Below are 16,535 nucleotides of genomic sequence, written 5' to 3' on the forward strand. Positions count from 1 at the left end.
CGGCCATAAAGGATTTGGATTTTTCAGTCTGTTTCAGGGGGGCCGCAGGTGGCAGACATTGTGTAGAATTTACACTTGTGCTCCATTAATTGCTGACATATCCTTCTCACTCCCTCGCTCCCCCTCCCCCCTCCCGCCTCCAGGGATAACAGGCGAGATGCAGGCTCAGACTGGTACCCGGCAGAAACACCAAGCAGCCAGCCAGCCAATTAGCTGTCAGCGTGTAGAGCGAGCGAGAGAAGAGATGCAGTAGTCTAGCAACAGAGCGGCTGAAAAGAAACAAGCTAGGGCTGGTACCCAGGTTTTCACAGGCTGGCCAATTAGCAGGCGGCATTTACTGCTGATGGGGTTACCTAGCAACCAGCATCATCATGGTGCCTCTCTCCTTCCCCCCACCTTTCCATTGCTCTGCCCCAACTCCCTCTGTAACACCTTCTCCTAGCACTGTGTATATCCCTAATTATAGTTCCTTACCTCCTCTAGCTATTATTCCAGGCCCCTGGAGATCGAATGAAACTTAGACATATATTTTAACTCTATAAGCTCATGATGGGTAACGTAAAAGAAGGGGGGAGGGGGGGACTAATTAAGAAAACCAATTACGTGTTGTAAAATCCTGACACCTTTATAGAGGAATTGTTCAAATCAATATTAAAAACCACAATGACGGGAATTCAATAAAGCCTTAACGCCACTTTTCTGGTGGTAGTTTCCTTTAGAATTACCTGCGCCTAATGCAGGAAACCATACGTCTCAGTAATATTACCAACAAGGCGACAAATTCAGGTATTTCTAACTGCCGCCACTTTAAGAACCTGTCACTATGACAACGATTCTTAACCACTTCCAGAGCCCATCTCGTATATACATTGGTACTTTGACCTTAAAGCAGAGTTCAACCCAAAAGTTTGCCTCCTCCCCCTCTCCGGTGCCACATTTGCCACCTTTCGGGGGGGGGGGGGGGAACGGGTACCTGTTTTTGACAGGTACCCTTCCAAACTTCTGGGAGATGGCGCCACGGCACCGTCCCTTGAAAGTTTGGCCCCCCTCCTCCTTCCCCCCGCCTCCAAGCCAATCCAAATGCGCAGCGAACTCCGCGCATGCGCAGTAGGGACCCGCCCGTGAAGCCGCAAGGCTTCACTGCTGGGTTCCCTTGCCGGGAATGGTGGCGAGGGATGGAAACATCAGCTGTGGTGCCAACATCGCTGGACTCCAGGACAGATAAGTGTCCTAATATTAAAAGTCAGCAGCTACAGTATGTGTAGCTGCTGACTTTTAATTTTTGGAGGGGGAGGCGGAAGTCCACTTTAAATACCGAGTTTATGGCAGCAGCCCTTCCTCTTCCCGGTCGCTTCCCCCGCTTACCGAAGCCATTGGTTGCAGCGGAAAGAATCTGATCCGGTGGAGTGATGGGCTGGAAGTCAAGTGAGGGCAAGATGGACCCCACTTGACTCCATGCCCTTGGAGGACCGGAGCGACATCAGACGTCACTTGCGCCCATCGACCTTAAAAGGCATATTTTTTTTTTTTTTAGGCAAATGTAAAAGTACTTTTAAGCGTAAATGTGAGATCTTAGGTCTTTTTGACCCCAGATCTCACAATAAAGAGGATCTGTCATGCTTTTTTCTATTACAAGGGATGTTTACATTCCTTGTAATAGGAATAAAAGTGATCAAAAAAAAAAAAAAAATTAAAAGGACAGTGTGAAAAAAAAAAAAGGTAAAATAAATACGAAAAAAAAAAAACAATTTAAAGCGCCCCGTCCCTCCCAGTTCGCACGCAGAAGCGAATGCATATGCAAGTCGCACCTACATATGTAAACGGTGTTCAAACCACACATGTATAATAATAATATAGAATAATTCCAGCACAAGTCCTCCCCTGGTACTCTAAACAGGTAACATGTAAAAAAAATTTAAAGCGTCGCCGATTTTTAAGTACTGAAGCTTGTCGCCATTCCATGAGCGTGCGCAATTTAAAACGCATGACATGTTTGGTGTCTATTTACTCTGCATAACATTATCTTTCACTTTATACAAAAAAATTGGGCAAACTTTACAGTTTTCTTATTTTTTAATTTAAAAAAGTGTTATTTTTCTAAAAAAATTGGGTTTGTAAGACTGCTGCGCAAATACAGTGTGACATTAAGTATTGCAACAAACTCCATTTTATTCTCTAGGGTCTCTGCTAAAACAAAATATATAATATTTGGGGGTTTTGAGTAATTTTCTAGCAAAAAATACTGATTTTAACTTGTAAACAACAAATGTCAGAAATAGGCCTGGTCCTTAAATGGTTAAAGGCTTATTTCACTATTAACACAAAAAAAATCTGCCTATGCAGGTAGGGGGCACCTGTAGATAAAAAAAAAAAAAACTGTGCAGCTTTGAAAAAATGCCCTTGTTATAAGTGTTAACCCCCCCCGGGTGAAAAACTCTACGTAAGAGACGGTATCATTCTGTCCTACCTTGTTGCTAGGCTATTGCTAAGACCCTCCCAGCCAGTTCAAACCCCCTAATATGTGCACTTTCTCCCCTGTCGCAGTGGATCTATGCACGGCGATGCTGTGATAGAGGTTAGTAGCCATCAAAAGGCTTGTGTCATAACTGATCACATGTGCAGCACCATGGTAGTTGCAGATCAAACAGAAGCAGATTCCATGGCTGTAAGGTAAGATAGGAGGGTTTCATTCTGCTTTAAGACTGTTGTCGGCCTCTATTAATTGGGCAGTGCCTAAAAATAGAGCGCAACTGAGCATGTGCAGAACAGGGAGAGACAGTGTAATACTGGATTGTAAACAGTATAGGTACTTATTTTTAATCATTTACATAGCATACCTGCAAAAAGTGATCCAGCCTGAAATGATCTAGCAGGACTTAATTTTGTGACTAAAATTCAACTTTAGGTTCACCTAAAAAGCCTAAATCTAACACTGCTCTAACACTGACAATGCAGCTGTCCAGAGGTGTCTCCATTGCTCCTCCATCCAGAGTGGAGACATTCCAAGACAAGAAGTATGTTACTTGCTGGATCACCAAATTAAAACAAAAAAGCATAAAAAGAAAAAAAGAAAACGAAGGCAGCCACCGCATTTAAGACTCGGTAAGCTGCTATATATTACTCTTTTTGTATTTGACTCCATAGCTTTAAGCGTATCCGCATAGAATTTGGATACTAACAGGCAAAAGCCTGGGCTTTTAAAAGCGGCAATAAAGGCACAATTACTTATCTAAGTTCCAACAGATCAGCGCCTGTGAGGTCCTTCGCCGGCACCGGCCTTCGAACATTGCGATTGGCTAGCGCAGGATGACATCATTCACACGCATGCGCAGCTCAGTGTACATTCTGCACGGGATTGGGAACCGGCAGCTAATTGTACTTTATTGTAGAAAAGACATTGCATTTCTCTTCTGCCATTTTTCTATTTAACCTTCAGTTCAGCTTTATAACATTTTATGTTTATACAGGTTTGAAATTCAAACTGAGCACATGATTTGTAACATATGTACATATTTTCCTTACATTTACCATTGGACCCTGATTGGGACACCCTAAGAGGTGAGTATCAAACAGTATTTAGAATATATTGAGGTTTCATTGATGAGCCATTGAGCAATGTGTAAAGTGCAGAACTCTATAACAATGTCAGTGATCATTTTTCATTGCTCTGACTTGCTAAAAAGAAAAATGGAATTGGTTGGTAATTTTTGCTGAGCTCTCTGCACTGCGTGTAATGTATCTGTCTTCATGTCTACACATACATTTTCAAAAATAACCTCTTTTAGGTAAAATTATAAAAAGGTACAAAACACTGCATGAATTATCACTGATTAGACAGATCGTGAAAGAGCAAGATGACTATATATTCTGTATGCTGCAGAAGCTGCCTAAAAGTTGACAGCTTTACATTTAAATTCAGATACATTGATTTTCATAAACTAGCATGCTGGTTAAATGATTAGTGAAACATATTTGGATATATTATGATGCTATGACATTTTTAAACATTTTTACAGAGTCAAAATGGCTTAAATATTCTTTCAAAATCTAGCAGAGGCCAACACATGGTTATGTGGCTCTTTTCCCATTTTCAGATAAATTGCTACCTAATCTTCCTTTCTTAAATCGCTCCTCTCTTCTAGTGTTATAGTTATGGTTTGCCTTGCCAAGGTGCCAATTTACAGATTAGGGCTTGTTACATTTGCAGTCGGGTGTGTGTGTGGTTAAAAACACTTCGTTGAGCCGTGTTTTTACCACGTAATGCTCTGTGAGCGCCCCCTCTTAAACAGTTACATTATTAGTCTGGCTGAAAAAATACACGAGTCCATTTAGTTCAACCAAAAGAAGGAAAAATTATATATATATATATATATATATATATATATATATATATATATATACAGGGCTTTTTTTGCAGAAAAAAGGTGCAGAAACTCAACCACAACCCCCCCCCCAAACCCCCTCCCAAAACTGATCAAAATATCACTAAAAGTAAGAGGGTCTTAAAGGGGCATCACATATCAGGAGTGCATTTTGTACAGAGTGCAGAGTTCGGTAGGGTTACACACAGAGTGCAGAGTTCGATAGGGTTACACACAGAGTGCAGAGTTCAATAGGGTTACACGCAGACTGCAGGATTTGATAGGGTTACACACAGACTGCAGAGTTCGGTAGGGTTACACACAGAGTGCAGAGTTCGATAGGGTTACACACAGAGTGCAGAGTTCGATAGGGTTACACACAGAGTGCAGAGTTCGGTAGGGTTACACACAGAGTGCAGAGTTCGGTAGGGTTACACACAGAGTGCAGAGTTCGGTAGGGTTACACACAGAGTGCAGAGTTTGATAGGGTTACACACAGACTGCAGGATTTGATAGGGTTACACACAGACTGCAGGATTTGATAGGGTTACACACAGAGTGCAGAGTTTGGTAGGGTTACACACAGAGTGCAGAGTTCGGTAGGGTTACACACAGAGTGCAGAGTTTGATAGGGTTACACACCGAGTGCAGAGTTCGATAGGGTTACGCACAGAGTGCAGAGTTCGATAGGGATACACACAGAGTGCCGATGTTCGGTAGGGTTGCACACAGAGTGCAGAGTTTGATAGGGATACACACAGAGTGCAGAGTTCAGGGGTGTGCTACGTGCAGAGTTCGGCAGTGTGCTACGTATACAGTGCAGGGTTCAGGGGTGTGCTACACACAGAGTGCAGAGTTCAGCTTTCTTCCACAGCTGCTTAGCTCGGCATCCACCATCCACATCTCACGTTTACCCCTCTTCTTCTCTAGTACCTCCCCTCACACTGTAGATGGCTTTGCCTCTCTCGCTTGCAGGGAGATCATCCAATGGGGGTGTCAGCATTCGCACTGCACCCCAGGCACCGGCATCTCCTTTGTCCCCATACTGCACTTGGAAAACACAGGAAGTCAGACCTCTGTGTTTACAAGTGATAGTGATGAGCAGGGAGCAGAGGGCCTGAGCCAAAGGTGGTGGAACTGAGTTCCACCAAGTTCCAGCTGAAAAAAAGCCCTGTATGTATATATATATATATATCTATATATATATATATAGATATATTTATAAATATACAGTGCATCTGGAAAGTATTCACAGCGCTTCACTTTTTCCACATTTTGTTACTGTATGTTACAGCCTTATTCCAAAATGGATTCAATTCATTATTTTCCTCAAAATTCTACAAACAATTCCCCATAATGACAACGTGAAAGAAGTTTGTTTAAAATCTTGGCAAATTTATTAAAAATAAAAAGAATTTCATACACTAAGTATTCCCAGCCTTTGCTCAGTACTTTGCTGGAGCACCTTTGGCCCCAGTTACAGCCTCAAGTATTTTTGAGTATGATGCTATAGGCTGAGTGGAAGCTCCATTGGATGGACTGATCCATTGCCCAACAGGAAACACTACAGTTTCAGCTCACGAGAAGAGGCAGCAGTATTAACAGACCTGGAATTCAAGTAAAGCAGCACATAGCAGAGTCCATTTTTTTTTTTTTTCATTTAACTAGCTTGGGGTGGATGAGATAATCCTCAATTCTAAGCTTTTGTATTGTATATACCTCCCGATTACCAGAATACACTGATCAGCGCTTCAGACTATAGCCTGCAGTTCTGATCAAGCAGAGAAAATCTGACCAGTAGATCAACTTCTGCACAACCATAGTGACCATACACGGTTTAAAATTTGGACAGTCTCTGCTGAACTGGCCAAATTTTGATCCATGTATGGGCGGTTTACATTAAACCACTAAGTCAAAAATACAAAAAAAAAATACAATACTTCTGTCAATGCTACTACTTGTAGATGCTATTTATAGATCCAGATTTAAGCACTTTTTTATCTACCTCACTGTAAGTGTTCTGAAATTTTAATAAATACCTTTTGCTTATGGTTTTACACTATGTTGAGCCTTTTGTTTCCTTGTTTCTTTGGTGATTCATCCGTCATGGGAGAGTATTCATCTTCAGGTCTACATTCTCTGCATTTATTTGGATTACTGATGGTTTATGCGATTTTCCCAAAGAAAATACAAAGGCGACTGGCGTGAAGGGCCACTCGTTTTCCTCCCTGGCCTATTGGGTGTATATACACCAACGCATGAGTTGGCTCACTAGGCATACGCCATACTGAGTCCACTCACTCTGGTAAGCCTCCTTAGTTATATTGGTGGTGGATGGTGTCACAGCAAATTTTCAGTTATTCACTTCTGGAATACACATTTGAAGGTTTTTCACTTCATTCAAAAGGATTTTTTGCCCTTATTCACTCTATATTTATTATTATATATTTGTTTGTATATGTACCGTATTTTCCGGCGTATAAGATGACTGGGTGTATAAGACGACCTCCCTAATTTTCAAGTGTAAACATAGGTTTTGGGCTATACTCGCCGTATAAGACTACCGAAGCAAGGCAACACCATTGAAAAACATCAGATTTCTCATAGATCTCCAAGGTACCCCAGGTACTGTAATACATGTAATCTCTCATAATATCTCCAAAGTACCCTAAGTATAAGTATTACCGGTAGATGTAATCTCAAGACGCTGGCTGTGCGGGAATCCTGTACCGGTATACTGTATGTACCGTAGCTTCGGCTACATACAGTATACCACGCTGAGCCAATCACAGTGAACGATGTATTCTATTATTGAATTACTTTCCTTTTTAGGCTTTTTTCCCTAATTTTCACTTGGTGATCCAGTTCCATTTTTCATCAGCACCTCAGTATGTGTTCTTTGTATGTCTATGCATGTGTCTACCATTTGTATTACTATATTACAGTATCTTTTGTTATCTGCATATTGTCACAACGACCTGCGTGTTTTCCGTTTATTGTCACAATTGCCCTTTTGTTCCACACGTTGTAACAAAGGACCATTTCTTGAACTCCTTTTGTAACATTTGGCCATTTGTTGCCTGTGTATTGCATATGATTGCTCATTTGTGGCCCATATATTGTCAGAATTGCTATTTTTGCCTACGTATTGTAAAGTCACCGCTGTTTAGAGAACCATAGTACTAGAAATTAGGCCCCTGTAGGCCTGTCTCTATCAAAGCATGCCACTATTATCCCCATCTTTTTCTGTAGTTTGCCACCATTAAAGCCTTGAATTTCATTTTATAGCACAAAGCTTTTATCCTCATGTTTCGCCATGGCCCAAAGTGTGCGCCGCTATTAAGCCCTTGTGTTTTATTTAGCACAGTGTTATTAACCCTTTGTTTTGCTGCAGTACAGTGATGCTGTTTTTTTTTTCATGATCATTATTCATAATTGTTAATAATATAATTCTTACTGTAAATAACTTCCATCTATAGGTGTGTGTGTGTGTAGTTGGGTTAAAAAATGATTACTCCCCAGGTGTCAAGTGGGGTGATATTCCACACAGGAAGTGATAAATGGATTTGGTTAATGGACGCGGTACAAAAAGTAATATTTTCCCGGGACTGTAAAGGTGGCCACTATATTCTTTTAGTAAAATATATACATTTTATTGATACAAGTAAAATATAATGATAAATATGTTTACCGGTTTACAGATAAGACAGCCAATGGGCAATATTTCACTTGTCAGTAAAAAAACGTATTTCACAAAAACAGACATCTTGGCACTCACGTGTGGAAGAAGTACCCAATGCGTTTCAATGTTACTTTCATCAGGAGTACACCAAGCCACAATGTTTGTTTGTATATAGTATATATAAAGTGTCTTGTGGTTACATCAAATAACCTCATAATTATTAAAAAACAAAGTAAAACAGAGTAAAACACTGCGCCATGAGGTAAGCAGCTAGCACTTGGAATAAAGATACAGACTTCCAAAAACAAAATACAAGCAAATAGTGCAGCGCTAATCAAAGATAATAGAACCAATAAATAAGATATACATTATCAATATATGACAGTATATGTAAATCATACAATAATAATAAATACGTAAATAAATAAATAGTAAAATCCAGGATAGAAAAGGTAGATGACACCAGCATTCCCAGAAGAACCATATACAAAAAAGGAAGAGGGTGACTGGAAAACATGAAAATAGTTTCACACCCTATGTGCTATAAGGTAATTACTTTACCAGATCACAAAAACCACTAAATCATAGGTGGTCCAAACAGGTAACCAACCAATCATCCATCCATAAGACATGGGTACATAAAGGATCTACTGTCAACCAGCTCATATGTCATAAAAGGCTAGAGATAAAAGCGCTCCCATCTTTTAATGCACTATGGGAGCGCTTTTATCTCTTGCCTTTTATGACATATGAGCTGGTTGATGGCTGATCCTTTATGTAACCATGTCTTATGGATAGATGATTGGTTGATTGCCTATTTGGACCACCTATGATTTAGTGGTCATTGTGATCTGGTAAGATGATTACCTTATACCACATAGGGTGTGAAGCTATTTTCCTGCTTTCCGGTCAACCTCTTCCATTTTTGTATATGGTTCTTCTGGGAATGCTGGTGTCATCTACCTTTTCTATCCTGGATTTTACCATTCATTTATTAACTTTTTTGTATGATTTACATAAACTGTCATATATTGATTATGTATATCTTAATTATTGGTTCTATTATCTTTGATTAGCGCTGCACTGTTTGCTTGTATTAAAAAACAAAACGTTCCCACTTGGACCAAAGTTTGCCACTTGGACCACTTGGAGTCCTTTCCCACTTGGACCAAAGTATGGAGAGAAGGCACGGACATAGCCAGAGATGCTCGCCCCAAAACCGCCACTAGCACCAAATCAAGGAATTACTCCCAAATCATCAAGGATCTCTTTGCAAATATACTGGTAATATGATGTATAACAATATCTGCATGTCTATTGGAGACACTGGCTTAGTACTTAGGACTCTGTCAGGTTCTGATTGTGTCTTTGCATAGGGAAGTACAGGAGGTTTGTTTTCCAGGTGTCCTTGGTTTATTTGTGGTAAGGCAACATCATATACCGGCCACAGCTCCCTTGCAGCCGTTGTGTCTCATCTGTTAGCTGCCTCATCTGTAAACCGCTAAACATATTTTTTATTATATTTCACTTGTATCAAAAAAATTTCTAACTTTTACTATAAGAATATAATGGCTACCTTTATAGTAGCAGGGAAAATATTTATACTTTTTGATACTTCAATATAGGGATGATGGTATGCCCACCATACAGTGAACAACCCCTCTCTTGTAATAATGTACACGGTACGATGCGTTTAGGTGCAGCTCAGTTTTAAAAAAGGTTTATGGACTTCTTTTACACGTTTTTGCGCCTGTTAGGAAGCCTGTTCAAATAAAAGAGAAGTTCCGCCCCCCCCCACGAAAAAATGAAAAGTCAGCAGCTACAAATACTGTAGCTGCTGACTTTTAATATTAGGATTTACCAGTCCAGGGTTCCTTTGATGTTGGCACCCAAATCCGATTTTTGGATCGACTCTCGGATGCAGCCTCCGCCATTCAAGGTAAGGGAAACCGGCAGTGAAGCCTTTCAGCTTCACAGCCAGTTCCCTACTGAGCATGCGCGAAGCACGCTTTCTAAATGGTCCGGTGGCAGAGGAAGGAGGAGGGGGGGCAAACTTCCCGAGGGACATATCGCTGTCTCCCAGAAGTGGGGAAGGATACCTGTCAAAAACAGGTACCCGTTCCCCTTCCCCTCTGAAAGGTGCCAAATGTGGCACCAGAAGGGGAGGGAGGTAGCATATAAGCAGAAGTTCCATTTTTGGTTGGAACTCCGCTTTAACGAGCTGCTCTAAATCCAATCCGTGGCACTGCGCAAAACTGCACACACACTCCTTCGCACTTGCATAGATGTGAACGGAGCCTTAGACTAGTGTTGTTTCAAACTAACAGAGGCCAGATAAAACTGTATTAGCCCTAATACAGACAGACATATGTATGTAACCGGGAAAACCAACCTGCCCTATGGCAGTAAGGAAATCTTCCAGTTACTCTGGAGTTCCAAATTATTCTTTACATAAATAAAGGGGAAAAAGCCTTAAAATGGAAAATGAATGCAGCCACTGATTCTCAGAAATGGTAAGTCGCCAAACATTACATTTGTGTTCTTGTGTTTAGATACATACTAATCTGCTGTCATATGTGCCCTAGTAGGATGACAATTACATCCAAGTGCTTTACAATTAGATACAATGGTGTGCCACTTTGGACCTCTGATTAGCACTGGACAATGTAACAAATAACTAGAGACAATCTGCATTTAAATGAGTGCAGATAACAGTGCTCAATAGCACTGAACATCTGCCATCAAATGTTCTTCAAAACAAGGTCAGGTGTTGTTGGAGAAGAATACAGCCTCTTACGTATGGCTGATTTTAACAGAGAGTACATGGGGCAACAGACTAATTCCTAATTGCACTAAAGCTGGCCATACATGGGTCCATTTTTTCTTTCAGCCCACAAGTTGAATGAAAAAAAATCGAACCTTATTCCCCATCCACACCCTCACGGATGTAGGAATCCTTCCCGTCATCTCCTACTTTCTTTCCATAGATTTTTATTGGGATTTTCAAGGAGACATACAGAGTAAACAATTCTGACAAATAGAGAATGATCTAATATGCTGGCATCCTTTGCATATATCTGATAACATGAAAAAGCAATGAATGGACAGTATATTATAAACCTTTACATGGATCATACTCAAAAATTTTCGTACATTTGCCATGAAAAAAGAACAAAGCAAGATATACAATAAAGTCAATCAAAGGTATTGCACCTATGATAATATAGTTATTTAATGGTACAATTATGAAAGTTATGTTGATACCAGATTGAACTAGGACTCCAGGCTTCCTGCACGTGTAAGTAAGCTTCCCTATCAGTAGACATTAATAGTTCATAAGTATAATGGGTCTGAATCAGTTGAATTGTGTTTAGAAGTTATGGGGGTGCAGAGGACTTCTATAACCGAGTTATTGATAGCCTTGCTGCTAGCAGTAGATGGGTGACAATTTTACATAAAGGAGAAAGTATGTTTTCTATAGTAAGGTTAAGCAGGGCTGGATCGAAGGATGAAGGGGTAGAAGACTCAGCGATGTCAGATCTCCTTCCAAAACTCATACAGCCATGGTCAATCCCATGGGGTATGAATTAAAGAGCCTTCCAATCCACATCCTCTCCAGCAGAGGGAAGATACTTGAGAACTAAATTTTGAGATTTTCAAGGGGGTCCGAGCCCACCTTTGAGTTATTTTCTGGGCGAGCTCCCATAGAGAGGTACAACGTTTTCGAAAGTGTATTTTATCTGTGTATTAAAATGCTTGGAGTTTCTTTATTTCTATATTAAAAAGAAATCCCTATCTTACAAAAGCTGACACTAAGGTATGGCAGCTTTTATGCTCAGCACTTACTATATAACTTAACAGTACTTTTTGGATTGCACATTGTTTATCTATAAAAGTTTCTTTTGCAGCAAATATTTTTCTTTTTACACCCATTTTATAGTATATTTTTCAGGTTGCTCCAGTATAAACAATAAAGCTTATAAATCTATCCTGCTATCACTGTAGACTTCTCACTGCCAGTAAAAAGGAAATAAAAACTGACACTGTAGAATATCGTGTTTTTCACAACTCTTTTGTGGTTAAACCTGTAGAAATGTGTGACTTCACTGACAAAGCAAAACTCTGTACCATTAATCTAATAAAACCTTCTCCAAGCTCCGAAATAGCATAATGCATTCAGGTTCATCTTCCTGGCTTGTGTTTTGTGTTCCTATTTTCCATTAATTAAGGCTTTAGTACTGTGTGTCCAGGATCATAGTGGTAAGATGTAAATGATAGGAACACTGTACAGACCAGATTATTCTAAAACATGATAGATACCTTCTGAGTGAACATCTTTTCTTCCAGCCAATATAAAACAACTGTGCTATTACGTAAAGGCCACAGTAAAACATTAAAGTGTATCTAAAACCACATTTTTTTTTTTAGTTTTATGTAAAGTACAAAAAGTTAAAGCGTATCTATAGTAAAAATGTAAACTCATATATTCATTTTTACACTCTATTTCAATTATTGTTAGCCTATTCCTATTCATCTGAATTATCCTGAAGTTTGTAAAGATCCCACACATTTACTTCCTTGTATTCTGTGACACCTGTTCACTATTCCCTGTTGATACGCACTGCTGTGTCACACATTTCAGAGTGCCTGCCATCTTGACTACAGAGGAGCTGAAAGGAGGAATTTCAGGGGGCAGGGTCATTACAGGAATCACTGCTTGCAGGAAGCAATGTACCATGGGACATGTAGTCCCTAAAAGTAAACAGCAGAGGAGAAGATGCAAAGCATGCAAGGAATCCAGGAAGTTGTGGAAAGAGATGGCCAGCAGATAGGCAGCACTCACAACATAAAAGGAGATTTTTCAAGTAAGCCTATATTCAAGCAGGGGTGTCAAACTAGCCCCACCAGCTGTTGCAGAACTACAAGTCCCATCATGCCTTGCAATGCCTCATGGGACTTGAAGGGTTGTCAAACTGGCAGCCCTCCATCTGTTGCAGAACTACAAGTTCCATCATGCCTTGCAATGCCTCATGGGACTTGGAGGGATGTCAAACTGGCAGCCCTCCAGCTGTTGCAGAACTACAAGTCCCATCATGCCTTGCAATGCCTCATGGGACTTTCCGCCACAGCTGGAGGGCCACCAGTTTGACACCTGTGTGTGCTATATTGGATGGTCATAAATAACTAATGTTTGTATTGCTATTAAAATGCTGATATTCGAAAATGAAAATGTATGATGTGCGATTCCTTTAAAACTCATTTAACTGCATTCATAAAAATTAAAAGCTGGAACATGATTGCTCCTTCTTAGGAAATTTTATTTAGCTTACAAAAAATATAAAATAATCAAATTTGCTATGAGGAAGGCTTAGGCCGAAACGGGTTATCATTTCAGAGATGTTGTAACTGCTTCAGTGCAAAATAAAACTTCATTTGAAGGAGCGATCGTGTGCCAGCTTTTGATTTTTATGAATTCATGTTGGATGGGATAGCCAGAGCACTGACACACAGCCCATTGTCCTTTAATTATGGTAGGGCTTGGGTGAGTTCTTATACTTCATTTAACTGCATTGTTTTGCAGTCTGTGTCCACCTGTGTCTTGAGACACAGCAGAATATAAGAGATCTTTCCAAAGGAAGTAAAATCTTCTCTTAGATAGTTGTTACTAAAAGCTGAATTCCAGAAATGCAGCTACTTTCTAAAAACTGCAGGCATACCATGAGTTAAAGCGTTTGTTACCCCAAAACATAATATTCCTTATATGTGCCTGCTGTACCATGTACTTGTATGAGAAAGTATCCTGTTCTCTTTGTATTACTTCCTTTATGTGAAATACCTGGAGTTCCTGCCAGTCCCTCTGCTTTCCTGTTAAAAACTGACCACACTAAGCAAGAGAGCACATCGTGGTCAGTTCTCTAGCTATGCTGGGAACTCAGTCTGCTCTCTTTCAATTATAATACTTGCCCTGAAACGCCCCTGCTGCACAGTCATTCACTGAGAAGCTCAGTGTTCTGCTGCTTCTCCTCCACCTAGCTCTTATGCAGCTGAGAACAGAAGGAATGTGATCACTTATAAAAAAAGGGTATTTATAATGTTTTTTATATCTATGCAAAAATGTTTTGCCATTCATTACTATTTTAAACTGAATGGATTGTTTTACAAGGTGATCGTTTACAGTCTAACAAGGTGCCTGCCTCCTCGTAGATATATCTCTGATATTCACATCTGACAGGTTTATTGTGCTCCAGCATGATAACTTCTAGAGCTCTGATGCTGCACACTGTGGTCTCAGTTTCTTCAAGAGCAGAGTTGCTGGAATTGCTATGCCATTCCTCTCCCCTCCTTCTGCCCATTTACAGAAGCCTTTGTATTATGTGAACACATTTCACAAAATACAAAGGCTTCTGTGAATGGACAGCAGAGGAGAGGGGCAGGAATAGCTGCTCTGTGTGCTCTCCTCTCATACCCAGAGTGTATCCTCTGGGAGTGCAATAAACCTGTTACATACAAGTAATCTAGTTATGTCCCCGGGGGGTGACATGCACCTAATCAGACTTAACTCATAGTGTGCCTGTCCTTTTTGCAAAGTTGCTGAATTCCTGGAATTCAGACTGAAACAAGTGTCTTCTTTGGAAAATTACCTTGGGAAGATTATTCAGGTGTTGGACTTTCTCTCACTTTGAGTCCTAGTGACAGTGGTCATCAGTACTGATAAGCTTGGGTTCAGGCTTGGGTTTGGTCTGAACACAAATTAGTCCAAAACTGGAAGTTAGCAGTCATTGCTGGGCCATTTGGCCATATTAGCTAAATAATGTCCCGAGTATCCCCATCCTTTTCTAAACGTGCAGCTACTGAATGGAAAATGTTTCCACTGAAGTTCATTAGTAAAGCAAAGACAGCTAACTTCAGGGTTTGGACCGAATCCAAGCTCATCGCTAGTCATCAGGACCAATAGAGACGGTGAAGCTCCGCAGAAGAGACACAGACAACAATAAAACCTAGCAGAGGTTTCAACCCTTCCCCAGTTTATCGAGAATGAGAAACAATAATTAGCTTTAGATACATTTCAAGGGCACATGCATACCTGTATGCGTCCTCTGGTGGGCCTTTAAGTGAGAACTCTTCGTGTAGACTTTCCTGCAGCCATTAAACTGGCACCGGTGAACTCTCTTCTTATTTTCAGGTGAGGCTTCTCCTGCATTTCCAGACTGTTCATTGTCACTTAGCCCACATTTTGATGTAATGGCAGCTGACGCGGATTCTGCCGCCTTTCCAGAGCTCACCGAGGCCTTTTTTGCAACCAGTTTTAATGTCACAGTTCCATCCAAAGCAGTGAGGGACTGTGGGGTTTTGACAAGGTGCCGGCTGAGTTCTGGGGAAGATGGTGGCGTTAGGGATGTAACGGCATTAAGCTGTGCCTGGTTTACCGATGTGTAACACTCTGTAGAGGAGCTTGCAGGCTGTAGGCTGACACAGGTCTCTGACAGAAGTTTGTCTTGTGATAGTAAAATATCCATACTAGGGCGCTTCTCGTACGCGCTGATGTCCACAGGAATTAATATTGGATCTAGTTTACGTGCGCAACCATCTGTACCTTGAGGAATTGAGCTGTTTAAGAAACAGTCTAAATCCTCCCCAAAAGCTTCTGACATCTTCTTTGGTTCGGTCTGTAAATACCGTTCCAGTTCCAGGCAGGTCTATGGAAAGAACAAAAGTAAGACTTTACTAACAAAGCAATTCTGACAGAAAATAATTACATTCCGTGTCACCAAATTACCCAGCCATTAAAGACGTGTTATGGGCCATCCTATATTACACCGCCAAACATGGAAGTAACTGTATCATTGAGAAAATAAAATAAAATCACTTTAAACACAAATATTTTGGGTAGTATGGAGACAGTGTAAGCCTTGCAACCCTGGACTGCTTTGTGTGCCGCTCAAGCTCAAAAGGGGTAAAAATCCCAAACATCCGCTGCCGGGAGTCCCGACATGGGAGGGAGCTCATCCCAGCTCCTATGAACACTGATAATGAAAGAAGGACTCCCTGGAGCCGCACATTCGGGCTGTCCCTATGCTAGGTGTATGAATGGCAACCTCAGCAAGGGGAGACAGTGTAAGCCTTTCTCAGTTTACGGCCTGTTCAGCCCATTATGTTGCAGTAACATGCTTTTATTGAAATGTTATAAAACAGCGCTAACAGGAAAGTGAAAAATGAGTAAATACAATCCTTCAATAATGAACAATATAAAGTGCACTTGGTGATAAAAGTATGGCAGTAAAAATTAATATATATAAAAAATATATATAAAAGTGCAATAATCAAAATGCTTTGGTGCTAAAGTGAATTGGTGCAAAATAAAGTGCAGTCCAAAATTATGAGTCCATTGAAATATTCAAATAAAGTGCTGGACAGAAAGTGCTTGATGTGCTCCACGCAGTGATAAAAGTTCTCCAAATGGCCCCTTTTTGGGATCCACTCACCAGATGCTA

At 40.6% G+C, this 16,535-nt stretch overlaps 1 protein-coding gene across 2 annotated transcripts in view; it reads right to left on the minus strand.

Annotated features, from left to right (window-relative positions):
* The window catches only part of KLF7 (KLF transcription factor 7), a 237,734-nt gene that overhangs the window by 72,403 nt on the left and 148,796 nt on the right, over nt 1-16,535 (minus strand). For both annotated transcript variants that reach the window (XM_082262027.1, XM_082262026.1), the window contains exon 2: nt 15,128-15,740. In XM_082262027.1, coding sequence (XP_082118153.1) covers nt 15,128-15,740 — 613 coding nt within the window. The remainder of the gene's footprint in view (nt 1-15,127; nt 15,741-16,535) is intronic.

This window comes from Pelophylax lessonae, assembly GCF_965119305.1.
Source record: "Pelophylax lessonae genome assembly, chromosome: 6".
Classification (NCBI taxonomy): domain Eukaryota; kingdom Metazoa; phylum Chordata; class Amphibia; order Anura; family Ranidae; genus Pelophylax; species Pelophylax lessonae.